This window comes from Leptonotus elevatus, chromosome 15, assembly GCF_054856555.1.
Source record: "Leptonotus elevatus isolate MCC_2025b chromosome 15, RoL_Lele_1.0, whole genome shotgun sequence".
NCBI lineage: Eukaryota > Metazoa > Chordata > Actinopteri > Syngnathiformes > Syngnathidae > Leptonotus > Leptonotus elevatus.
The window spans coordinates 4,730,875-4,756,958 of NC_141253.1; the positions used below are offsets into that span (position 1 = coordinate 4,730,875).

The window sequence follows — 26,084 nt, forward strand, 5'->3', positions numbered from 1 at the left end:
CGTTAACATAGCAGCCTCCAGAGCCGATAATGATCAGAAATCCAACAAAATTCTCTGGTATCAATCACCAGAAGTTATTAGAACTCCGGATTGTTGTAAGCGCCATGCTATCTACGTACCTGGTTTTGGGCGAAAAAAATTGGCCATGTTATATGGCTAACTGGTGCTAGATAACAGCATTCAGAGGCGATTCTAGGATCAGAGGTTTACACTGTAAAAATTGTTACATGCAGTTGTTCATTGAAAGTAATAATTTCCATTCGAAACAGCATAAAGTTATTGATTTGATTGCGAAAACCATTAATTTTGAATTGTCAGGAACTAAATATACGTCCAAGGGACCCAAAATAAAGTTTTTGATTTCCTTCCAATTAAATTTTTTTCTTCTTGCCCTCCAGGTAATATTTATAGTTTGAGTCAAATATACTTGCGCATGCGCATTGAAAACGACAGCACTTGCATTGCACTGTAGCTGTAGCCGTTTAAGGCTATGCTATATTGTTGGGCTTTGAGTGAGTGTTTCGAATTTGGTAGTTTGAGGGTGTTTTCAGAAAGCAGTCTTTCATTTGATATTGTTTAATTACAGTTCAGATTATGTAAACCTGTTACCACGTGTCTTTGTCCGGGCTCATTTGCTTGTTGTTTTGTTGTTGTTGTTATCATCTTGACATCTTTTGAAAGACTGCCCATGGGATATTTTAAATGGGAGATTCTGCCGTCTCCATCATCTTCTTTCTCCTCTTCCCTTTCCATCCTCATCTCTAGTTCATATGTTGCAAATGGCTCATGTTTTAATAATAATAATAAATATATTTTGAGTATACTCTGTTGGCCAAGTGTCTTTTTTTGCATCCTTTATAAGGTGTGCAATACAATTTTTTTTTTGTAGTCAAATAAATTAAACCAGCTCAATAGCGGTACTGCGGTAGTGGTAGAGCGTTCACCATGGGACTGGAAGGTCTTGGGTGCAATCCCCGGCCAGGTCAAAAGACTATAAAAATGGGACACTCAGCATTATGGGTTGGAATTGGGGGGTTAGGAGACCAAATGATCCCCCAGTGTAAGCCCCTGACTCTCCATGAGGATACTCTTTTTCTGTACAGACGAAGGCACGCACACACGCTTACTTAGTAAGCTAGCCAATAGCAATTCAGTAGAGATATTAATTATAATATTAACACTTGTTTTCCCCGCCTCAGAAATGCTGATAGGGCCGTTGACCAGACGTTTTATGTACACAATATTACTGTGAAAGTGACTAAATAAAGTTTGTTAAGTTGAGTGCTAGTGTAACCAACCACACACACAAAAAAAAGGGTTATATTCCACAAGGTGACTTAAACTACTAAGTTACTCTGCTAACAAACTTTTTATGAGGCTGGTTGTCGGTGAGTACTTGCTACGAGCGGCGCCTTTAATCACCGAGCGGCAGGTCTCGCGGGCGACATCTCGCGAGACTAGCTTGGCGCCGCGACCTCCTGTGAAACACCATCCGCACGAGCCACAGCACACACTAGTCCTCCGACCGACGTGTTTTTTGCCTCTGCGGCGGAAAAACCGCGATGGAGACTCGGATTGTGTCCGTCTGAACCACCGCGCCCCTTTTTCGGAAAGCGACAATATCCCCGCCTAACATCCAACCGCGCGTTTTAGTCGAAACGTATCGAAACAGGGACTGCGCGACGATGTGGATCCAGGTCCGCACCATAGACGGGAAGGAGACTAGAACCGTGGACGATCTGTCCAGGCTGACCAAAATCGAGACCCTCCGCGTGAAAATACGGGATATCTTCAATGTGAGCCCGCAGCAGCAGCGCCTCTTCTACCGGGGCAAACAGGTAAGGTGCCCCCGGTCGTCACGCAATCTCTTCTTTAAAATGTTTATTTTATTTCATGCTGCTAAAAAGAGTGACAGTGGCTCGGTAGCTTCCTGTTTTGATAGGAATTCGCCAATAGCTGTTGCGCAAGACCCCCGCTCCCCGTTTTCAAGAGTGGTCCTCACGGTCATGTCAAGTTGTTTTGGGGTCCCTGTGCACAGTGCATACACACGCACACGCGCACACACACACATACACACATACACACAAGCGCTGTGGACATGTTTGTTTACATTGACGCGGTAGATGAGGAGAGAGAGAGAGAAGAGCACCCACCCACTTCACCAATGCTGTTTGCACGTTAGCATTCACTCAGATTTTTACCCCATTTGATTCTAACAAAAGTGGCAAAAGTATTCACCATCTGTACTTAAGTACAACTACAGATACTTGAGTAAAATATGCTGAAAAAAAGAAGTACTGATTCATCTTCTTCCGTTAAAGTACAAAAGTACCAATTCTGAATTGTACTTACTATAAGTACAAAAGTACAAACGAAAATTTGCAGTCTTTACAGTGAATATAAAAAGTCTACAATCATGTTCTAATGACAGTTTTTTTATTTCACCATTAATGTGGTCTACTGTATAGCTTGTACCATTCTAAAAAAAAAAAATGTTTTTTTTGTTTGGCAAATATTGGGAAAGGAAAATACAACAAAATATCAAAAGTAAATAAACATACAGCTATTGTACATTTCATAAATCATTTTGTAGGTGGCAGACTAGGGGTGACTCTTATTCAAAAATAAATATTTTATAGAGGTTAAATTGTGAGTTGGCATTTCTTGTTTTTTGCGAAACCACCGTGTCAGAGTCAGATCAACCTATCAGAGACAGAAGGCGTGATCAGTCATTTCCAGTGCACTCTCGGGCACACTTGCAATCTCGCATTGGCTTGTTAGTTTGGGGTTCGGGAACTTTGATACATACGGTGGTGCCTTGAGAAAATAGTTCAATTTCTTCTTTGCCTATGCTTGTAACTCAAAGCACAGGAAACATCTGAGTCACATGTTTATGTTTATGTCATTTCGTCTTCCCTGGTGGAGGTTTACGAAAATAATAGCCAAGCCTATTACGGCAAAGTAAAGGAGTAGAAAGTAACGTTTTCAAATGTAGGGCATAAAAGTAAAAAGTTGTGAGAAAAATTAATACTGAAGTACAGATACTTGAAAAATGTACTTAAATAGAGCAACTAAATATTTTCTTCATTACTTTCCACCAGTGGGTTTAAAAGGCTTATTGGGGAGATGTTTTTCCAAGGGAACCCTCATAATTCTGCCGCCAAATAAACACAACTATCATGTGTATAGGATTTAAATTTCAAGATAAAAATTGTAATAAACGTTGCGTTAACACATTCAGAGCGTTAGAGAAAGAGTTGGAAAAACAAGTGTACTACTGTACATCACAAGCTAATCAATACATCCAACAACACCATAGTTACTTTAAATATTTTATTTAGATTGGAAAGAAAGTAGTACACTTTGTATTCTGCGTTTACAATGTAATCAATTCTGCAAGGATGTTTTTAGTGCTTTCCCATCGCAACTTCTGTTTGACTGAAGACAGTTGGGATGGGATGGGGGGGGGGGTGTTGTTGTTTACTACGACAATGTACATCAGCTGTTTTATGACATCATATTGTCAGGTACCATAAAATGTGCACACAGCCCTCGTATACACACATTAGCCACAACAATACCTCTCAATCGCATTTTATTTAGCGCCACGTAGTGAAATAGGGTAATATAACGTCTTTCAGTGTAGTGGCTGGGGGGGATTTATCTACTTAACAGCACAACGCCAGGGGTCTATTAGCTAAGGTGTTCATTTTATTTTGTCGTTTTTCTTCTCCCAGAAATACTATTGTATTCTATAATGACATAAAAAAAAAAACCCTGTAAAGTGATTTGAGGGATTTGTTTCTAAATGCATGCTTGAAGATATTCGCTATATAAAAAAAAAAAACGTGCAGAGACTGACAATGTCATCATCATGTCTTGATTTTTGTTGTTGTTGTCTTTTTTTTTTTGGGAGCCCAGCGTCGCACTTTTGCTTCGGGTTTGATTCCCGCCCTCCCCCACTTACTTGAATGCCTTTGTTTGCATCAGTGGTTAATCCGGTGCAAAGGGAAGTTACTTAGTTATTATTACTAGTCAATTACTCGCAGATTTCCACTATTTGCGGGGGACTAATTTATTTGTTGTTCTGTCTTCTATTATGGCTTATATTATTCCCTGATCTCTGTTGTTCTGCAATTTTTTTCTGGATACTGAACATCAGCTTTACAGATGTCATCTCTGGCACACAACCTGTCCTTTTTTCTTTTTTTTTTTTAAACGAGGAAAAGACAAGTTGTCAATTACAGGTGTAACATTTACCTTTTTCAAACTCATGACTTTGTAGTTATTATTTAGAAGCTTTGAACGAATCACTAGATGTGCAATTAACATCTTTAATTAGCGGCAAACAGCAGAGTGCGACGGCACCTCATGTTTTTGCTAGCATTTTAGTTTAATGTTCTATGGCCATGTCGGCACAATATAAGTCCCAAATACGGTGTCTGGACCCTCATTCTTTGCATCCGAGTCCGACTTCCTGCAGTCACATGCGTATCACTAGTTAAGAATGTCCTTTATGAATGAAGCTGCCCAACATACTACTTCCTGTTGTGGAATATAGCGACAATGAAGGAAATGGCGACTGTGGCCCGAAGGGTGATTGTCCTCTCTGTGCTTACGTGTACTTTGCAGTTTGTTGGCTGCCACAAAAGATAAGCTTGGAGTATTAATGAAAAGACCATGAGGACGGGAAAGTGAGCTGGAGTATTTTAGCCCCGACGTCCTGTGGTCATGGAAACTTCACCCAATTTGTGATTCGCCTTTGGTGAATTAATCTAATACTAAATATTACGTAACACATTTTTGTGGTGTTTCTATAACTAGTAGGGCTGCGGATATCAAATGTTTTTTAGAATCCATTATTCTACCGAAATGGGCTGAAGGATTTTGAAAAAGAATCAAAATAATTATTGCGATTGCGATTTAATATGCGGTTATTTTTGTCATGGTCTTCACATGTATTTTTTTTAAAGAAACAAAATTAATACATTAATCTGTAATGTATTACAATAACCAAGATCAGATTCATTAGACCTAAATGTTTTGTTCTTAGATGTTTGGCTTATGCTAAAATAAAGGAAAATGAACGATGAACTAATATGAAAGACTTGCACTTCAATATGACAACTTCACAAAAATCTACCAAACAAGTGTGGCGTAAACACAAGTTAGTGAATCATGAATCAGATTACAGTGTTCCCTCACTATAATGTGGTTCACATTTCACGGCCTCGCTGTTTCATAAATTTTTGTGTGTGCAATTTAGCAATTTTTTTTAACAGTAGTGTAAATATTTTTTTTTCCATTTTTTTTTGTAAAGGTCCGAACATTTAGAGTGTATAAACAAGAGATTAATGTGAGAAAATGTTAATGCCTCTATGTGAAAAGTATAAAGTAAATGTAAAAAATAAAACTGACTACTTGACTACTTCGTAGATTTCATTTATTGCGGGTGTTTTTTGGAACAGAACCCCAGCGATAAATGAGGGAACCCTGTACAACAACTTTTCATATTTCAAATATATATATATATATATATATATATATATATATATATATAAATTGCATTCTACTTGATTGCCATGTCAATTTGAATTTGATGAATTGACCAGCCCTACTCGCAACACAAAAGTTTTAAAGCTACTGAATGCAAAAAAAAAAAATCGATACTGCCGCCTGTGGCCGAAAAATGAAACTGCATTTTCCCTTCTTCTATTACGCAACGCGCACATGATGTCACATCCGCAGACAGAAGGCGGGATGTTCAAATCCTGAAAACTATTGGCTAGATGCTTGCAGGAGTTCCCTTTATGGACAGCTAAAGTGTTAATCTACTAATTAAAAAATTTTTCAGTCATAAATGGTCAAATCAAAAGGCTATTGTAAAGATTTTTTTGGGCAAAATGTTCCAAAGTCCAGATTTAAGGCTTGGGAGTTCTCGTAAATCAAGGTACAACTGTATGACTGTGTGTGAGGGGCTATCCGTGAATTTTTGTTATTCGCGGAAGGTCTTCTTATATGACGACGGAAGAGCCTGAAAAACGGCACAGTTTTGATGTTGTTAAAAGACATGCGGTTAGCTCGCGGTTTAATTATTAGCTGGGTTATGTCACAAAGCGGGTTGCGCGGGTGGTTGGGGGCGGGGGTTTCTGGCCACGCTGCCAATGGCGAGGCCTGCGCTACTGCAAGATCCCGCGCTTCCTCCTCCGCCGCGTTGGAAAATGAGCAGGGAGGGTTGATTCGGGGATTTCCGAGCGCTAAGTAATGCATGGAATGAGCCAGCGACACCCAGTCCAACGCAAGCTGGTGCCCTCCCGCGCACGGGAAAAGCTCGGTCTTAATTCCTTTTCAAAATGGCGTCTTGTTTACCCCCACCACCACACACACACACACACGCGCGCTCTCCAGCTCACCGCAGGCAACGCGAAGGGTCTCGACGCCATCGCGACTCCTTCCCTCGCTGTTTGTGTGTTATTTGCCGCCGCGCTACTTGGGTTTCACTTTGGCGTCTTGTGTTGTCGTTTTTTTTTTTTTTTCTTTCACGACGCGCATGCACACACCTTCTGTTGTCCACACGGCCTTGCTACCTCACGCCCACGCTTGCTTCCATTCGGCCTTTCAGTTAAGACAATAAAAAAAAAAAGAAGGAAAGAGAGGTTGGCTTGTTTATTAAACGGTTCAACATGTTTCACGCGTTACCAGTTTGGGCCATCTTCCATCGTGAGCTGTTGCCTATTGTCGACTTGTCGGGAAAGCTTCACGCGCGCATACACTCGCGCACGCTGTTGCTGTGACCTAGTTAAGGCTGCAGTTTTGATTATTGCACACGCACACGGGTGTTTCGATGGCTCCACTTTGGGCAGTTTGATGCAGCCACGCGTGTTTGTACTTGTACGCTTCATGGACAGTCACCAGACAAAGACGGACCCCGGAATCAGGAATTTTTGCACACGACGATTTCCCGTCTCCAATTAACAATGCAACCTCTCAAGTCCAAAAGCAGTGTTGTTTCTCTTCTGCCAGTTGATTTCTATGCCTCGTAACTCTAGTAACTATACAGACAAGGTTTTAAGTAGGGCCCGACTTTTATGGATTTGTTGAGGCCGATGCTGTTTCCGATATTTTGTCAGAATAAAATTCTGATACACGATTAATTGGCCGATTTTCATAAACATATTTTTTTATAATGATTAAAATAGCCAAAATTTGTCTGAAGGAATGAAATTGTCTTTGTCTTATGTTGTAATGTGTACAAAAACAAACAAAAAAGCACCCAAAAAATCGACCGATTTTAAATCAATTTTTTTTTTTACATCTGCCGATTAAATCGGACAGACGATTAATCAGTTGTGCCCTAGTTTTGGGTCACATTTTCATATTTTTAATGAGGACATATTATGAAAAAACGAATTAGATCTATAGTGCTTGTCCATCTGAAAGTGTGAAATTAGACAACTAAACTCAGTCTAAGGTCCACCCATTGTTACAAAACAGTGGGGCTAATTTACATAATAACCTCTCCCATCCCATGTTTCTCGCTTGGGTGGGTGAAGATCTCGACTCCAGAGCCATTTTCAAGCAACTGCATTGTCTGAAACATGCAGAGGCATGTAGAAACACTCACAACCCCCACAGGAGTGATGCGCCTGCTTATTAGATGCACAGACTAGTGTTAGCAAGTAGGTTTAGCCTGTTCGTTGTACAGTGGTAAGCACACCTGTTTGTAATCCATCCATCCATTTTGAGGGTTAAAAATGTCCTCTACATTCCACCATCGACAGTGAAGCTAACTCAGCAGTTAGCTTAATATTAGAACAAATCAGGGTTAATATATAGTTTATGTCATTATTCAAGTGAATCTATGATTATCGTCATTTTTAGGATCCTGTATCCTGTAGCGTGAACTTAGCGGATGACAGACACGCCCCGCGGCCCGCGCCATTGTTTTTGGAAACGTGACCTATTTTGCTCAGCTCTTCGCCGAGACGGGCTGTGGGTGGAGGGCAAAGGCGAAAATCGGTTCGGATAGCCGCCAACGCTGTGGGGGGAGGCTCTGGTTTCACACCATTAAATCCTTTCTGAGAACAACACTCCAGTCGCTCGTCTCGCTCGCTTCAAAGTCTATTGATCATGACCCGGCTGTGCTTTATGGAGACATGTTATGCCTTTTTTTTCCCACAATTTCAAACAGTTTCCAGGAATCTTAAAGAAAAGGCTCTGAAATTATTTGGCCAAAATACAGAAAGGAATTCCTGTATACTTTATCCCTTTTGAATTGTTAATATATTACTCGGGTTTGGGGAGGCGGTTCTGCTTAAGATTTCGTTACCTTGGCAACCCTGGGAGGAGCCAAGGTCCTGCAACTAAGCAAGCGGCGACTCCGTGTTGCCAACTCAGCGGCTTTGTAATTATATTTAGTGACTTTTCCGACCCTTCAAGGAATGATTAAAAATAAAAATAAAGTAATTATCAACAAATCTAGTAACTTTTTGTGGTGTTATTGAAGACCTCTGTAGGGGTCCAGATGGCAAATGAATATACTAGTTTAACCATAGCCCCAAATTCAATTTTGCATGTGGAGGCAGCACATCATGACCAATCTGCAGAAATATGGATTTTCAAGTTTTACACAGACATGTGACCATCACTTGAAAGTGGCTCTGGATCTTCACCCAGTCTAGCTTCCGAGTCATGGGTGAGAAATTCGCCGCATGGGAAATTATGTAAATTAGCCCCGCAGTAGCGTAAAAGTAGGGCTGAAGTGCAGAACGGTTTTACTTTTTCAGAAAAAGTCAGATGACATAAGATTTTTATTGGGATCTTGGATTACGAGTTTAATTCATTTGTTGACCACGTAACTCAAAACACTCATCTCAAATCCTCTTTCCTTATTGAAAAGAAGGGAAATGCCATTAATCCGTTCCAGCCCCCATAAAACATCGGCCCCAAATTTTATAGCTTGTTTTTTAACCCTTAAAATAGTGTTTTACAATGTTGTGCTTTCTAAACAATTCTGTAATAACATAATTAAATAGAATGTAAAGTATTTAACAGCTTATGCATCATGATTTTTCAATCATTCATCGTGCAATTCCCTCTCATGTGTGTGCCTTGGCCACCTGGAGGTTGCTTCAAACTTGGGAGTAGAAATAAACGTAAAGCAAGCATTTGGCGTCTTTTTCAAAGTAATGTTCAATTTGCTGAGCTTCTACTTAACAACATTCGCTGCCACCATCTTGTGCTCCTATCTACAATATTTATATATATATATATATATAATATAGACAAAAAATATTGTTCGAGTGATGTCATTTATCTTGGGAAAAACTCAGAAGTCAAGTCACTCATAAGTCGAGTTAACACTTGGTTGTTTAATTTCACACTTGATAGATGGACAAGCACTCAATCTATTTGTCTCCAAGCATTTCAAAATTCAATTTTTCCACAGCGTGTCCCCTTTGTGTTGTTGTCGTTTGAACACTGGGCAGCATGTGGGCGCAGCAACACGGCCAAATCAGTTTTGATCTTCAGGATCAGATAAAGAAAATGTGACACGAGTTCAAATTCAACAAGAATCTTCCTTGGCCTTGTCCCGCGCAGCAGGAAGGGCTTCTTCTTCTTCTTGTTTTTGACGTTAGCCACAGGTCCTTTTCCTTGTCTCTGTTTGAGCTTCTGTCTGATATCGTCTTTGGTACCTGCGCCGATGAGAAACGCGCCGTTTGAAAGGCTGCCTGTAGAAATAACAGAAGAGAAATTAGCCCTGCGGAGAGAAGGGCTTGTTTCATTCTACTACAGACACACACACACACACACACACACACGCACACACACGCGCGCGCAGTTGCATTGCTAAGGAAGTGCTGTGCTTTGTTGCAGCCTTTTCCTCAAGTCAAGTGTCTCCATTCTGTCCAAAGCTTCGTTAGGATCTGACGTCCCCGAGTGGAACCACTGCGTGACATTTCACTGAGAGTCATAAAATGAGGATACCAGAGGCAACGTGTGTTTATATTCTACTGTATTATTTATGAACCGGGGATACAATACAATACAATACAATACAATACCCATGCCCAGTTCATGGTCATGCTGTCAGTCCGGCACACGGGGAGAAATCTGGACGGATGACACAAAATGTCCGTTTTCTGCACGATGAGTTTCTTTGTGTTGGAGACCGTTGAGCGGGTTGCGATTGGAAACTGGGCTGTCACAGCAAGGGTGCCGATTGCGCTGGTGGTAATGAAGTCGCTGGGGGGAAAAAAGGCGAGAGCTGCCTCGATGAGATTCGGGTTTAATGCGGCACGTGCAATTCCGCTGCGGTTTTTCCTTCTGAAAACCTCGCCCATGTTTCCGACGCGCTTAACCGGTGAAGGTTAAACAGGGGACCTGAATGGAAGACTGACCGAGCCAGGAGTTCGCACGTTTTGCGCCGTTGCTTCTCTGTTCTAAATTTCACCAGATGATTAAAACTAGCCAGGGATGGGGGAGATGCAACTCGCAAGTCTCTTCCAGGAGGGACGGCGGCGGCGGCGGCGGCCATGCTCGGCTCGCCGGCACACAATGAACCCGGAGATGAATGGCTGATGCCTATAATGAGACGCACTAGCGGTAGCTAGCCTTAGTAAATGGTCAATATAATGAACCACATTCTGCAAAGTCTGCAAAAAAAAAAAGGGCGGCACATTGATGGTAGTTTTGATTATTTACACATTCAGGTGGATGGGAGGTAGTGGGGGTAGGAAATCGGGCCTGCTCCCGTTTGGTAGTCATGGCAACCCATCGTTTCTTTCCCTCAGCATTTTTGGTAAAAAAAAAAGAAAAAAGAAAAAAAAGAAGCAGCTTCTTTTTACTTTGATTTTGTAAACATGCGTGGGTTTCTAATCAGTATCGCTAGGTAGCAATATGGTCCATTGGATCATTTTAGAACTCAACGTCCTTAAATGGCGCCGGTGTGCTTAGTGAAGCGTTCTAACGTCCTATGCAAGCGCCAGAGAGCGGCGATTGGATGTAGTTTTTCTCCTTCTTTGTCCTTGACGGGCTGTCTTGCTGTTTTGGTGTGACTGTAGTGGATTGTTGTCCGTTAAGGTTTCACGTAGCTATATTTAACGCATTTCAGTAAAACCCTCTAATTCGTCAGGGGATATGGCCCGCTGATTAATTGACAACCCCCCCCCCGCCCCAAAAAAGATTCATAATTAATTTTAATTATTTAAACCGCAAATATACTCCAAATAATGATTCCAAAACACTTACATATCATTTAAAAAGTCATCTGACAACACTCTATAGGTAATCGACTTTTCAATCCAGGCTAAACATAGCTCCTCCTCGACATAAAAAGATCTTAGTCTATCAGTCGAAATACTTCCTTGACACCAATTACTGTGCTACTTTCCTACGTAGACTTGGCTTTAACAGCATCTTTTTTTTTTTTTTCAGACAGAGCATAAAAAGCCGGAATAAGTATGTTAACGTGAATACAATGGATCTTCATTATTCTTAGGGGATCAGTACCAAACCTGAACGCGAATAGCCAATTTCTAGAAATAATAAACACTCCCTTTAAAGTAATGCCTATTAGTAATAGATTAAACCATAAGTATATCATAAGCTACTATCCCAATCACCAAAATAGCATTTCAACTGCCCATTAATAGCTTTAAGAACTCTGCACCCTTAATTAAAAATACAGTACAGTCAAAAGCACACAGAAGCACAATTTACAGTTCCTATCAACTATTATGATGATGATGATGATGATGATGATGATGAAGGATTATCACAGCGTTGGAGGCTGGTGTGAATATTTGACTGCACAGAAACGCACAGCAGTCACAAAAGATGGTGCTGGAAAATTGTGCCAGAATGGTGTTTACTGATCCGAAACGGTTAGGTCCATGCGGTGAGAACACAAAATGGCGGTTATGCATACAGTAGGTTCAGCGATGTTCTGCTGCGCTGCTATTAGGGATTTCACTGGGTTTGATGTTGTGTTTCGTCTTAGCTTAGTGAAACTATTGAAAAAAAAATCTGTAAATATAGGTGACTTTGCAAATGCCAAACTGTGTACACTGTTGAGGAATTTGTGAATAACGAATCAAAAATAAGTTTTCATATCTCAGTCATCTTTCATCTTTTCCACCAGATGGAAGATGGCCAGACGCTTTTTGACTACAACGTGGGTCTCAATGACATCGTCCAGCTGCTGATTCGCTCCCAAACAGACCCTCCGGATAGCCCCGTGGCGGCGAAGGACCCCCCCAGTGTGGCATGCACCTCTGCCCCTGCCCCGGCTTCCGCCGTCCCCCGGGCCGAAAGCCCCGACCGCCCCGCTCCCGCCCCCCCCGCCGCTATGGAAACTTCCACCGATAAAGACAATGACTGCAGCGACACGGCCGAGACTGCCAACGAGACCAAGCCGGACGCTGTTGCCCCCAATAACTCAGCTAGCACCAAAAACGGGTTCAAGCCCTCTAGTCCGACTTGCGACACCCAACCGCCGACATCCAGCAAGACCACATTGGTGGACCCGGGAATTGGGAAGTACAAAGTAAGTCTAGGTTTGGCCCCTTTGAACTGTTTTTCATGAATCGTGCAGTGTAAACCTTGTAAATATGAAACACACTGGGAATTATATATAAGGTGGGCTGGATTTATGATGGAGTCTAGATTCACTAACCTACGCTACACAGCAGTTAAAATCATAATTATAGTAAATATTTGTATGAAAAACGCTTCTAGGTCTTACACGTAAGACAATCGAATGAAAAATTGGCAAAAATCGTCTAATATTTTTTGGGGGGGTCATTTCTTGATGATTTTTTTCCTTACACATCATTACAACATAGATTCATTCATTCAAACAAACATTCAGGGATCATAACACCACCCAAAATTGTTAAAAAAAACAAAAACAACAAAAACAAAATTTGTCGGTTGATTTTTGCTGAATTTTCTTTCTGTTGTAAATATTACACAAAAACTAAAGGTACTAAAAGTGAAACAAATGTTCTGCCTGTATCGCTATTGTTGTATTATTATGTATAAAATAGGGATTATTTTATTATTTAATTTGGGATGGGAGCGTACCAATACTACTGTAGGTATCGGCCCAATACTACTGTAGGTATCGGTATCATGCCGATACCAGCACTTATTATTTCAAGGTATCGATTCTCGTTCCCTCTTGTGGACGTTTTATGATCAGGAAAATTGGCATTAGTGGTATCAGTACTTGGTATCGGTACTGGTGACTACTCAAGAGTTGAGTACTGTACTATTATCGGCCTGAAAAAAGTTTTTTTCATTAAAAATGTGTCCCATTCGTCAGTTTTCATAATTAAATTCTGCCAAATATCGCAATCGGCATCAGCTTAAAAATCCATATTGAACAGGACCTAGTTATGAAAAGTTTTACAGAGTATTTGTAAGACTTATAATACTGTATGTTCAAGAAAAACTTAGTTTTTTGACTAAAAAACAAATTTTCTATCATAATTGGAAGTACTGTTACTGTAAAATTATTGCCACATCCCTTGTTATTGTTGTTGTTTGACTTAATTCTTAATTTCTGTTCATTTCAATGGAGAAAATCATTCAGTATATGAGTAAATCGCTAGTTAGGCTCTTGGTCATGGGACAAATGAAACTCATAAGTCAAGGTATCTCAAATGTATGGATGGGCTCAATTTCCAATTTCCTTTTAGATTAACGAGCTGGTCGACTGCAGGGACGTGAGCGTGGGCGCCTGGTTCGAGGCCTGCGTGGAGAATGTGACCCGAGCCCCCAAAGGGCCCGTCAAGGGCAAGGTGGGCCGGCCCCCCAAAAGGACTAACGGAAAGCTGGAGGGCGAGCAGGGGCAGCAGCCCCTCGGCCCGGGCCAAAACACGGACACTGTCAGGAATAACGTTAGCGCGTTAAACTCCGAGAGCAACGGAGCCTCCACATCGCAGACGGACTCCACTGAAGAGGACGTCATCTATCACATTAAATATGAGGAGTAAGTGCTCCCCGTCGTAAAACTGATTATTTGAAGAATGTGTTTGTTTATTTTTTCTTACCATATATTAGAGGGTTCGGCCTATATTTGAGAAAATACAACGCGGGCTACCGGATTGGGAGTGTTGTTGCTGTAGCTGCTCGTGAGATAATGAGCTTGTGTTCCTCCTCTGTGGCATACAGTATGTCATGCAAGATGTTGCGGCGCAGCGGGAGATCGGGTTCCCTCCGATTGATAGAACGCAAAGCACACGGCGATGAAAATGCACACGCGCAAATTGGACTCGTATCTGGCGCGCACCTCTTCCTTTTTTTTCCTGTCAAATTCATTCTGGAAGCTGGCGTTTCCATGGTAACGCCCGTGTTCTCGGGAGCATGACTTTTTTTTTCTCCTCCGGCTTTTGTCTGTAATTGCTGCGAACGCGTCATTAAGAAATGGCCGCCTTGGCGCAGCTGACGCTTTGGGTATTTTTGAGCGTTTCGAATTTGCGCTTTCGGTTGTTGACACTGTTTGAATCCATGTATTATGCGTTCTTTACATTTTCAATTGCTTATTTAGTTTTTAGAGAAGGAAAAAAAAAAGACAATTGCCAGATTTTTCTTAATTCAATATGAGGCTCAGATAAAAAAAATAATGGAAAAATGGACCCTGGACCACATTTTATTCTTTAAAAAATATATAGAATTGTGTTAAATTTAACAAAAACTAATTAGGGTGTTGTTTTCATTTGCAACAAAATGACTGCAGCATTACTGCAGTGCTCTGAAATTCACATTGGGTTTTTTTTTGCCTAACATCCTTTCCTCGACGTATTTGATTGATTGAGAGTCCGATAAGGGATCAGACCAAGGACAACAAAGGTCCTGGGTTAGTATTAAACCACTGCAACGTGTCATCAAAACCAAAGTAAACGCCGGCCCGACCCATTTCCTGTGCTTACAGAACCTCCTGTATAATCAGCTTTCCAACGGCCTTCCATTAAAGTCATCAGATTTTTTTTGTCTGCGGTTTTCGTCATCATCTTCTCAAGAGTGGGAGGGGGGGGGGGGGGTCGGCCAAGGTTGTTCTTTTTTGTGTGTGCGCTCATCTTCCCACTCCCACACACACACACACACACACATACATTCTCCCCTGTAAACACCTGCTTGGACACATGGTCTTGAAAATAGAAAAGCAGCTGTACGAGACGTGCCGGCATTTTTTTTTCTGGCATTTCTACGGAATGTAATTTATCTAGCGAAGCATTGATATGCAGGGAGGACTCAGTCGCTTTGTGCTTTTGGGAAGATTTGTTGAACTGGAGACTCAGTAGACATTTAATATGCGCAACAGTCTAGTCGTACCCAATAAATGACCTGCTATGTGTCTATCTCTCGTTTCAAGGCCCCTTGGTTGAAATTGAAATTTAACGTGCCGTCGGCTATTTTGGTTCGAAGGCAAACACTGACATGGCCTCTCGTCCTACGCCAGCTACCCCGAGAACGGTCTGGTGGAGATGCGAGCGGTGCACGTGCGGCCACGCGCCCGGACCCTGCTGCGCTGGGACCAGCTCATGGTGGGCATGCAGGTTTTAGTCAACTACAACATGGAGACGCCCGAGGAGAGGGGCTTCTGGTTCGACGCGGAAATACAGACCCTCAATCAGGCTTCCCGCACCAACAAGGAGCTCCGAGTCAAGATTCTCCTGGGGTGAGCGTCTTGATTCGACACCCCTTGTTTAGCCCCCTGATCCTATTTGCTAATCTTCTCATTGTTTTGTGTGTCCTGCCCTCCTGCAGGGGTCCCGGCGACGTGATCGGAGATTGCAAAGTTCACTTCTTGGATGAAATCTACCAGGTGGAGAAACCAGGAGCTCCGGCCCTCTCAGCGGCAGATGGACAATTTAAAAGTACGGCAGATTGACAACGGAAAATTAACTCTCAACTAGCATGTGGCAATAAAATGTACATATTTAGATTTTTCTGGGGTTGGTGAAGGACTCTGGTTGGTGGCCCGGTGGGTGGTGGGTGGTGTCTGGTCGGTGCTGGATTTCACTTTCCTTTCCTTTCTTTGGTCCTTCCTCGGGTCTCCTGACGGCCTCACGACTCTGGCTGGATTCTAAAGTGTTCGGTTTAGGTGAACGGTACGGGATTTTTAAATAGGTTTTAGGTGAACTAATGCATACACACTCACACGCAACGCACACACGCACATGCACATAAAAAAAGGAAGATTTTTTTTTTAATTAAATAAATAAATATGTATATATATATATATATATATATATATATATATATATATATATATATATATGGAGTAAATAATTTTTTTTGTTTAATGGATATATTGCTCCTTCTGATCAAATCGGTGATCGGTTATAATTATTTTTCCACGCTCAATCTGTGATTGGCCGAAAAATCCTGATCGTGTAAAATCTATAAGTATTGATCATGAAAAATGATATTTTAGGGCGGGGCCATTCATAACTGCGCGTAGCTTAAATGTGACAGTCATTTTAGATTGAATGGAGCCCGAAATAAAAGTGAAGACAGGCCGCTTCTAAATTATCCAGGAAAACCCCTGCTAACAAATAGACTCTATGTTTTGCTGTCCCCTTGTTGGCTTTAGGAAAGAGCGGGCCGGAGTGCAAGCACTGCAAGGCCGACCCGGACGCCGAGTGCCGCTTTTGCTCGTGCTGCGTGTGCGGCGGCAAGCAGGATGCTCACATGCAGCTGCTCTGCGACGAGTGCAACATGGCCTTCCACATCTACTGCCTCAACCCGCCTCTGGCCACCATCCCGGATGATGAGGACTGGTGAGACGCTGCTGCCAGAGAAGTCTTACCGTCGACGGGTTTCTGCAGTTTAAAATGAAATAAAAAAAAAGGATCATATTGTGATCATGCGTCTTGACTGCCAAGCCAGTGTGTGGGTATGCTGTTGCAAAGCAGGAAGACCCCTCCCTCCATGTTTCTATTTATAGCTCTGCCTGTTTCGTAACCGCGACAACAAGCTGACATCGGCGCGTAACTTCTTCCCTTGCGTTGCCGCCAGGTACTGTCCCACCTGTAAAAATGACACCAGCGAAGTGGTCAAGGCCGGGGAGAAGCTCAAGGCCAGCAAAAAGAAGGCCAAAATGCCATCGGCCAACACAGAGAGTCAACGGGACTGGGGGAAGGTGAGTGGGAAATTTGAAACAAGGCAAATTAAAGCTGGAGCTGAACGGGCCCTTGCGCACTTGTTGTCACAGCGAATCCTCAAAATGATCGGCAACATTTGACCATGCGCCACCCAAATTAGATGCTGTTGGGAGAAAAAAGCTTGGCAATTTAGCGTCGCCTGTCTGTCTAGGATTCCTGTTTACGATTGGGTCTCATTTGGATAAATTCCCTGTAAGAGTTTGTCACGATTCGAGCCCTGGAATTTGCTCAAAATGGATGACTTCCTGTCGACCTGTCCACCCAAATTGATTAATTAAAAAAATATATTTTTTGGTTTTGTTGATGACCCATAAAACCATTTACTTGATTATTTATTTACATGTGCATACTTTATATTAGTAATAATATCACGGCTGGAAAACTGGATGTTATTTTCCGCCTTTTTTTTTTTTTTTAAACCTTTTATGGTAACGAGAACAATGCCGCTGAGCATGACCGAGACACTTTCCTGGACATGTCATGGGGAAAAATACCTCGTTTCTTTCTTCTGTGGAACATTCCCTGTCTGCGGGCTAATTTAAAACAGCTCGGCTTATGCGTGTTATGTGGGCGCATTTAACAGCCATTACTTCATAGCGAGCAATGTCCTAAATTCTAGTTTCTTTTGGACTTAAAAGAGCAAAAACATGCTTTAAAGGAGTTACTTTTTTTTTTTTTTTTTTACGATTTGTCTTCATAAAAGCTCCCTGACAGTCGTCTGTCAAAATACACAAACGATAGAAGAAATAAAATTACTCGAGTTTTGATGGATGGACTTAGAAGGATAGTAATGAAAATGGATTTATGGTATAGATATAGAAAACGAATGGATGAATAAGGGGTATCGATCAAGAAATGTCCCAATACTTTTGTCCATGTCATTTTTATTGCTCTTGTGTGTTTGCAATCTTCTGCTGTTCCTTTCAGGGCATGGCCTGTGTGGGGCGTACCAAGGAGTGCACCATTGTTCCCTCCAATCACTACGGGCCCATTCCCGGCGTTCCTGTTGGAACCACGTGGAAATTCCGAGTTCAGGTTGGCCGCCATCTTGTTGCTAGGTGGATGACGCGTTTCATTTTCCTCAATTGCTTTTATTCTTGCACCCTCAGGTGAGCGAAGCGGGCGTTCACAGGCCGCACGTCGGCGGCATCCACGGTCGCAGTAACGACGGCTCCTACTCGCTTGTGCTGGCGGGGGGCTTTGAGGACGAAGTGGTGGGTCACGTGACGTTTAATGCTGGATTTTCACTGCTGATCCAAATGCACAATTCCTATTTTATGGCTATATCTGATTTTTTTCTCTCTTTTTTTGCGGGGGATTTTTTTTCCCACGTGCATTTTAATTGATGTAGATCCAATAAGAAGGTGTTTAACACATGAAAACCCCACCTATGCCGAAGCGGGTTCATTAAATCAGTATGTGAATTAAGATGGTGGTTTTGATATCTGAATTGAATTGCAAATCCTGGTGTGAGTGTGTCGCCAATCAACATGTTTGGATAAAGCTGCACTCGCACTAGCATTAGCAAACATCCGAAACCATAACACACTTGTGAGCAATTTTTTTTTAAATTGTGCCACTTAACCATGTAGTGTGAATCTATCCGGTGTCAAGGGTTCCTTACTGGTTAGCTCTAGTTTGATTTTCTTGTATAATACTGTATATCTGACCTGTTTTAGGACCGGGGGGATGAGTTCACATATACGGGCAGCGGAGGCCGTGACCTCTCGGGAAACAAGCGCATCGGAGAGCACTCGTTTGACCAGACGTTGACCCACATGAACAGGTAAAGTCTAATACGATTAATTGATGACAGCCAATTTATAAATTCACACCTATCTGCAATTTAGAGCTGATGTTTGGTGCGAAAAGTGGTCGGGGTACACCCTGGACTGGTCGCCATTCAATCACGCAGCTCTGCTTACCTTTTTGCTTTGATGTGGCTTAACATGCTTAACTCCAACCATTGCCTGAAAGTGGCTTTGGATCTTCACATCCCTCTTGTCAATTTTTTTTCCCATACTATAAGTATCTCCCCTTTAAAGGTTTCGTCTACTTGCAGAGCTTTGGCGCTCAACTGCGATGCCCCACTAAATGACAAAGATGGAGCCGAGTCCCGGAACTGGCGGGCCGGGAAGCCGGTGAGAGTGGTGCGCAGCTCCAAAGGCCGTCGCATCAGCAAATACGCCCCCGAGGAGGGAAACCGCTACGACGGCATCTACAAGGTAAAAGGAATAAAGAATCCCCTCATTTCGGACCCTCCCACGATAGCTGAAAATCCACACAAGATGTATCACCTTAGCATATTTTACTTCCTTGATACAATTAAGCTACGTTCACACTGCAGGGCGTGATGCCCAATTCGGATTTTTTGTTAAATCCGATCTTTTTATGTGCCATTTACATTACGAAAAAATAACCTAAAGAAATACGCAGAACTACTCTACATTTGTTACTATTAATTTTTGTCAGAGAAAGTACATTTGTTGACCATGATGATAATTATTTGTTAAATGAAATAAACACTGTTTTCACAGATTGTGTACTATATGTTGTTGGCTTTTTTGTTTTAGGTGGTTAAATATTGGCCGGAGATCGGCAAGTGCGGCTACTTGGTGTGGAGGTACCTGCTGAGACGGGACGACCTGGAACCAGCACCCTGGACCCCTGAAGGACTGGACAGGATTAAGAAATTGGGTCTAATGATCCAGGTTAGACAGCATGAAATATTTTTGGTTGCGTTGCAATCATGCACAAACTGTCTAACTTTTTTACCCGAGCCCAGCCGATAATGCTAATTCCTATGTTTAACAGGGGGAAAAAATTCCGATGACTCAGCCGATTGTTTAAAAAATATATATATAAAGAATAAAATAACTGCTTTTTTTTGGTCCCTTAATGCGTAGTATGACAAAGATATGAATTTCAATAATGCTTTGTCATTTAGTATTTGTCAAACTTTACAAAAGAGAGGAATTAGTATTAAAAAATATATACTTTTTTTTAAAGTATTAAAATATGTAAAGAAGCATGACCTAAAGAATTTTAAATCAGCATATAATTGATGCCATTATAAAGTATTGGAGGGGGAAAAAATCAGTGAATAGGTGAATCCGAGGGTGCCGAACAACAATTACTTGGAACGTGAAAAATATTCTTAAGCATTTGTAATGTGTTACTTCCGACCATCGACCATGTGTGTGTGTGTGTGGTCTTGTTTTTGTTACATAGTGGGGCCAATGTTCTGTTATTTCACAGAGTTGAGGGGCCCCACAAGTGTAAACCTCTTTTTGAGGGTCAAGACTTGGTTTTAGAGTTTAGGTTTGAATTAGGTTATGGTTGAGGTTAGGGTAAGGGGCTAGGAAATGCATTTTGTCAATGAGATGGCCCCACAAAGATAGGAAAACAAACCTGTGTGTGCGTGTGTGTGCAGTACCCACCAGGCTACCAAGCAGTCATGGCGAACAAGACAAAGAAGGAGGCCATCGCCCGGCCCGGTCGTGGCGGTCGGGGTAAGCACCACTCCGGGAGGGGACGGGGGAGGGGTCGGCCGAGGAAACAAGCAAAGATGGAGAAGGAAGAGGAAGAGGAAGATGAAGAGTACGAGCATCTGATGGCCGCTGTGGAGGAGGACGAGGATGAGCAGCCGCAGAGTAACGGCGATCAGAAAACCAGCAAGGACTCTGGTGGGTGGTGTTGTTCCTTTGTTTGTGGATTTTGAAACTTTTTTTTTTTAAATATTTAATTTAATTTTGATAAATTGCTGTTTCTTCTTCTTTTCTTCATTTACGGAAGTAAGGTGTGCATTAATGAAGAGAAAGAGAAGAAAATAATTTTTCCTGTGGCGGGACGGCTGCTGTTTATTTGTCTTTGCACCTGTTGTACAGAGTCATGTTTAAGTAATTAATGCTAATGTGACAGGAGACCTGACACAGAGGAATGGAATTTTTCCCAAGGGTAAAGAGAGGCATTTATTTGAGGGAGGTGTTTATTTGTCTGCAACCCCATAAGAGTCTTTTCAAGGCCATTATTTGAGGAAATATCATTGTTTGGAATTATTTACTTGAGCTCTCTGCTGGTGTGACAGGAGAAAAGAAAGAAATGAGTGAGAACAGAGGAAAATCTATTTAAGGGAGGTGTTTATTTTTCTCATGTTGATGACATACCCAGAAAACATCCATTAGAGGCCATTATTTGAGGAAATAGGACTTTGAATTACCTGAAGAACAGACAGAGTTATGTAAATATTCCTGAGGGGAACAGGTAAGCATCGATTTTAGGGAGGTGTTTATTTGTCTTTGCAGCCCGACGTTCTCTTAGAGGCCATTATTTGAGAAAATACAGTAGTTAAGCATAGATTATTTGTGCCCTCTGCTGGTCTGAGAGTAGAGCAGACAGAGAAATTGAATTAGAGGTGTGTTATTTTTCAAACCCAGCGACCATCTATTGAAGGAACAAGTCACTATTTAAGAAAATCTAGTAGTAATGCATGAATTTTCGTTTTGTTTGTCTTTGCACTCCCGCAGATTGTCTTTTAAAGCAAATATATGCGGTTAGGAATTAATTAGTCGTACAAAAAGAAGGTATTTATTTGAATGAGGTGTTTATTTATTTTAATGGAATGTGTATGTTGTCATGAAAATATTTTTGGGAGGAAATGTGGTATTTAGGCATGAATGATTGAGGAGGAATACGTTTTCCTGGAGAGGAAATTGGAGGCATCTATTTGAGGGAGGCATTTATTTGTCTTATGTGGATATTGCACGCAAATAATGTCTATTTGAAACAAATATTTGAGATGTTAAAAAGTGGCAGTTACTTGGAAGAGACCGAATTTCCCCGAAGTAAAACAGGTCACATCTATTGGAGGGGAGGTGTTTATTTTTCCTAAATTGTTGATGCACTCCCATGCAGTGTCCTTCAGTCCATTGCTTGAACAATTGAGACAACAAAAAACCTCAACAACTATGTATGCTTGTGTGTGTGTTTTATATTCTCAGATTGGTCGCCAGCATCCGAGCCTCCTCCCTCCAAGCGCGTGAAGGTGGAGGAGGCGTTTGCGCTGTCGGAGCAGCAGCAGCAGTTGATCGGCGAAGACACGGCCAACAAGAAGCTGTGGGACGAGGCCCTGGGACACCTGGCAGAGGGACCAGTATGTGCTAACATCACTCGCAACAGAATAGACGAGTACAATTTGCCACAAAAAAATTAACCACGCGTCTTCTTTTTGTGCTCTGGAGAACTTCCTGCGTAAGATGGAGCAGAACTTCATGTGCGTTTGCTGCCAGGAGCTGGCCTTCCAGCCCATCACTACCGTCTGCTCCCACAATGTTTGCAAGGTAAAACAATACAACGTGCACCAAAAATTTGGATTTAAACAATCCCATTATAATTCCTGTAAAATGCCAGTCGGCACACACCTGACATCAAGTTCAGCAGTTCTTTCTGTTTTTTTCTTTTAACTGAGTTGTACAGGTTATAGGTCACATAAATGGTGGGAAGGGTTTTGAAATCTTGTCTTTTTTGTTGTTGTTTTTTTTTTACATGAAAAAACCCTGGCAGTTGAACAGGGGTGTGTAGACTTTTTATATCCATCATAATGCATGTAAGGTTTATATTGCCATTAGATTGTTTTTGCGACTTTTAATAAAAATGTAATGCTCAAATGTAAAAAAAAAAATGTAAAAAAACAACTCCGCATATAATGGCTCAAAAATATTGACGATAAAATATTGATAATATTGTCTCTTAATTGACTTGGGTTTATATGAAGAATTGACCAGAATTTTTTCAAGTAAATTTTTGCTCACCAAATTACGACTTCTCATAATTTTACGACACTTTCGTAAAGTTGACTTTTCTTCCTGATATGCTATCGTCCCAATGTACTTTTATTGTTCTAAAATAATTCATGAGAACATTTCAAGAGTGAAACATGAAATTTACGAGAGAAAAAATGACGAAAGTGCGAAACTTTTCTCATTGTTTTCCAACAGTTGTGACTTCCTTGTAAAAAGCTATTCTCATTTACTTTGTTCTAAAATAATACATGAGAACAAAGTTTTAAGAGGGAAACACTTGTAATTTACGAGAAAAAAAATTAACGTGAAGTTAAGGCTTTCCATAATTTTACTTCATTTTCGGAGAGTTTCGAATTTTTCCCATAAAATGCCATCATAATGTTCTAAAATCATTAATGAGAACAAAATTATAAGGAGAAAAAAAATTCAGGTGAAATGGACTTATCTCATAATGAAGTTGCAAATTTTCCTCGTGAAATGCTATCTTTATAATGTACTTTGTTTTTAAATAATTTTAAGCGCAGAATCTGTTATAATTTACGATTTAAAAAATGTGTGTAAAATTGTAACTACGACTTTTTTTTCCGTAAAATGCTATAATCATAATTTACTGTATTTGTTCTAAAATTATGAAAACAACATAAGGGATTTGTTTTTTTGTACAAATTAAAAAAAATATTGGTGCCTTTTTCGCACCTCCAAATTCTTATCAAAACTCGTGTATAAAGGGTCCACCTATACTATTTCTCTGCGTGCTCAGACGTGCCTCCAGCGCTCGTTCCGGGCCGAGGTGTACACCTGCCCCGCCTGCCGCCACGACCTGGGCAAGGACTACGTCATGACGCAAAACAAGACTCTACAGGTTCTGCTGGACCAGTTTTTTCCCGGCTACACGAAGGGTCGATGAGGTCCACGCCGCTCCAACCCAGAAGGCGCGCCCCTACACCCGTAAACACGCACACACACACACACACATACACACGTAATACTGTTGAAAGCTCCACTCTAAAGATGCATTGCACTTCCTCCCCCAATGGGCGCATGTATAGTGCGTCACACAGCCATTTCATGTATACAATCATCAAGCACACAAAGCACCTCAGTAGGTTTACGACCTCATCCGTTTTCTCCATAAACCTCACCAGCCTGAGATTTGACACCAAGGACTTGAACGCGCGCACTCGCCAGCCCGCCACACACACACACACACGCACACACACACACACACACACACACTACTACTACTACTGTCGTACTCAAGTGCAGAGAGTACATGAAATTTGTTTGAGGGAGGCGTTTAGTCAAGTGGAGGCCACCACTCGAGGGAATTTGTGTCATATGCCTGCCGACTGCATTTTTGTGTACCATCCATAGACTGCCCACAGATGGCAATTAACATCTTTGATGTAGCCCCCCCCCCCCTTTTGACGTGTCTTTGAGGACACACTACAACATTCCTGAACCATGTAGTATGTTTCTCAGTCCATTTATTGTAACAAGGCTCCGAAATGCCCCATTTGATGTGTCTTAGGTGGTACCCTCATCTGGCGGGCTTTTTTGATGAGTTTTGACTCGTCTTTGATGATGCAAGCAATTTAGTGTGTTTTTGATGATGCACCCAAATTTGACGGATTTGATGATAGCCCCATCTTAGAATGATGCGGGCCATTGATGTAGCTTTGATGCACCCAATTGACGTGTCTTTGATAGGTGTCAAACTCTAATCTCGACGCAGCCAGTTGATGTGTTTGTGACAATACACCCAATAATGTATTTCATGGGTGTGTCATTGTGTATCTAAGCGCCCGGGTCGATGTTTATTTTTCTGATGCACCCAATTGATCTATCTTGGATGTTAAGCACAACTGACATGTCTTTGATGGAGGGGCTATTGACACCCGTATTTGATGTGTCGTTGACGATGCCCCTCCCCCTTTGAGGCATCTTAGACTATGAAGCCTATCAATGTCTTTGATGATATGCCTAATATGTGTGTCTTTGATGACACCCCTATTTGATGTGTCTTTGACTTTGCGCCCCAGCCGACGGAGTCCTGATGATGACACCCAGTTGATGTTTTTTTGTATGATACGCCCAATTAACATAGTTGACGTGTCTCTGATTGCACGCTCCATTTGTGTATTTGATGATCACCCAGTTTGGCGTCTTTCTATTGCGTGATTTTTCGCTACAACCCCCCACAAACTAGAGTGTACATAGTATGTATATGTAGCATATAATATTAATGACTCCCAAAGAGCTAGTAAGTATTAAAATGGCAAAAAAATTGTTGAGGAAACACTTGTTCGTCGCGTCATGCTAGCTGCTAACAAGCTTGCGCACGCACCTTTCAGTAAAGTAAAGTAATGTGCAACGTTCCCCGGGGTGAGGCCTTTCAGTCATTTAGGAGCTTATAAACATTCCACAGATATGAGCAGCAGTCCCACAAAGATACCCCCCTTGCCCCGCCCAAAAAGTGATGAATGGCGCCAAATGATCTGGTTAAATGTTTATGTTGGTCGTTTGCGTTCTCGAATGCAGTGCTGACCTCTTGCAGGACCAAACTGCCTGAAATAGCTTGATGTGTCTTTGAGGCCCAGTTGCCGCAACCCTCGTCTCCGTGTCTTAATTTTAGACGGTAACAATTAACCTCTTTCTTGTCAAGAAAATGACTCGTAAAAATTGGGAATTTGTTTTTTCATGGTGGTTTTATTCTCATTCATTTCAAACGTCAGAAATAATTGTTTTGTTCTTAGATTTTTCCCCCCATACTTTTTTCATGTAATATTCAAACTTTGGACCTTTTGTAAAAATTCTGACTTTTTCATATTACAACGTTGTCATGAACATATATTTCTTTCTCGTAATATGACGGTCATAAATTTGAGTTAATGAAAAAAATAACATGACTTCTTTTCTTCTTCTTTTTCCACAATTTGAAGGCATGATCATGGTAGGTTTGAGATTTTATTCTCTTAAAATGTAGATGTTCTTATAAAATTCTGGCTTGTTCTCATATTGCACTATATTCCACGACATTTTATAAAATGTTACAATTTCGTCATAAAATTAGGACTTTTTCTCGTAAAATATATATATTCTCAAATTA

General features: G+C 41.4%; 1 protein-coding gene across 1 annotated transcript; it reads left to right on the forward strand.

The window, feature by feature from the left end:
• The first annotated feature begins 1,473 nt into the window (after positions 1-1,473).
• On the forward strand, positions 1,474-26,084 carry uhrf2 (ubiquitin like with PHD and ring finger domains 2). Its single transcript, XM_086095890.1, has 16 exons — positions 1,474-1,838; positions 12,143-12,547; positions 13,704-13,996; positions 15,467-15,685; positions 15,775-15,884; positions 16,604-16,790; positions 17,029-17,152; positions 18,102-18,209; positions 18,284-18,388; positions 18,854-18,960; positions 19,237-19,399; positions 19,748-19,885; positions 20,608-20,860; positions 22,175-22,326; positions 22,415-22,513; positions 23,736-26,084. The coding sequence occupies exons 1-16, from the start codon at positions 1,686-1,688 to the stop codon at positions 23,880-23,882; spliced, it is 2,763 nt and encodes a 920-aa protein (XP_085952016.1). The 5' UTR covers positions 1,474-1,685; the 3' UTR covers positions 23,883-26,084.

Coding starts and splice junctions, on each gene's coding strand:
- uhrf2 (XM_086095890.1), top strand. CDS start 1,686: ATGTGGATCCAGGTCCGCACCATAGACGGGAAGGAGACTAGAACCGTG. Junction 16,791..17,028: donor ATCCCGGATGATGAGGACTG/GTGAGACGCTGC, acceptor CGTTGCCGCCAG/GTACTGTCCCACCTGTAAAA. Junction 22,514..23,735: donor GCTCCCACAATGTTTGCAAG/GTAAAACAATAC, acceptor CTGCGTGCTCAG/ACGTGCCTCCAGCGCTCGTT.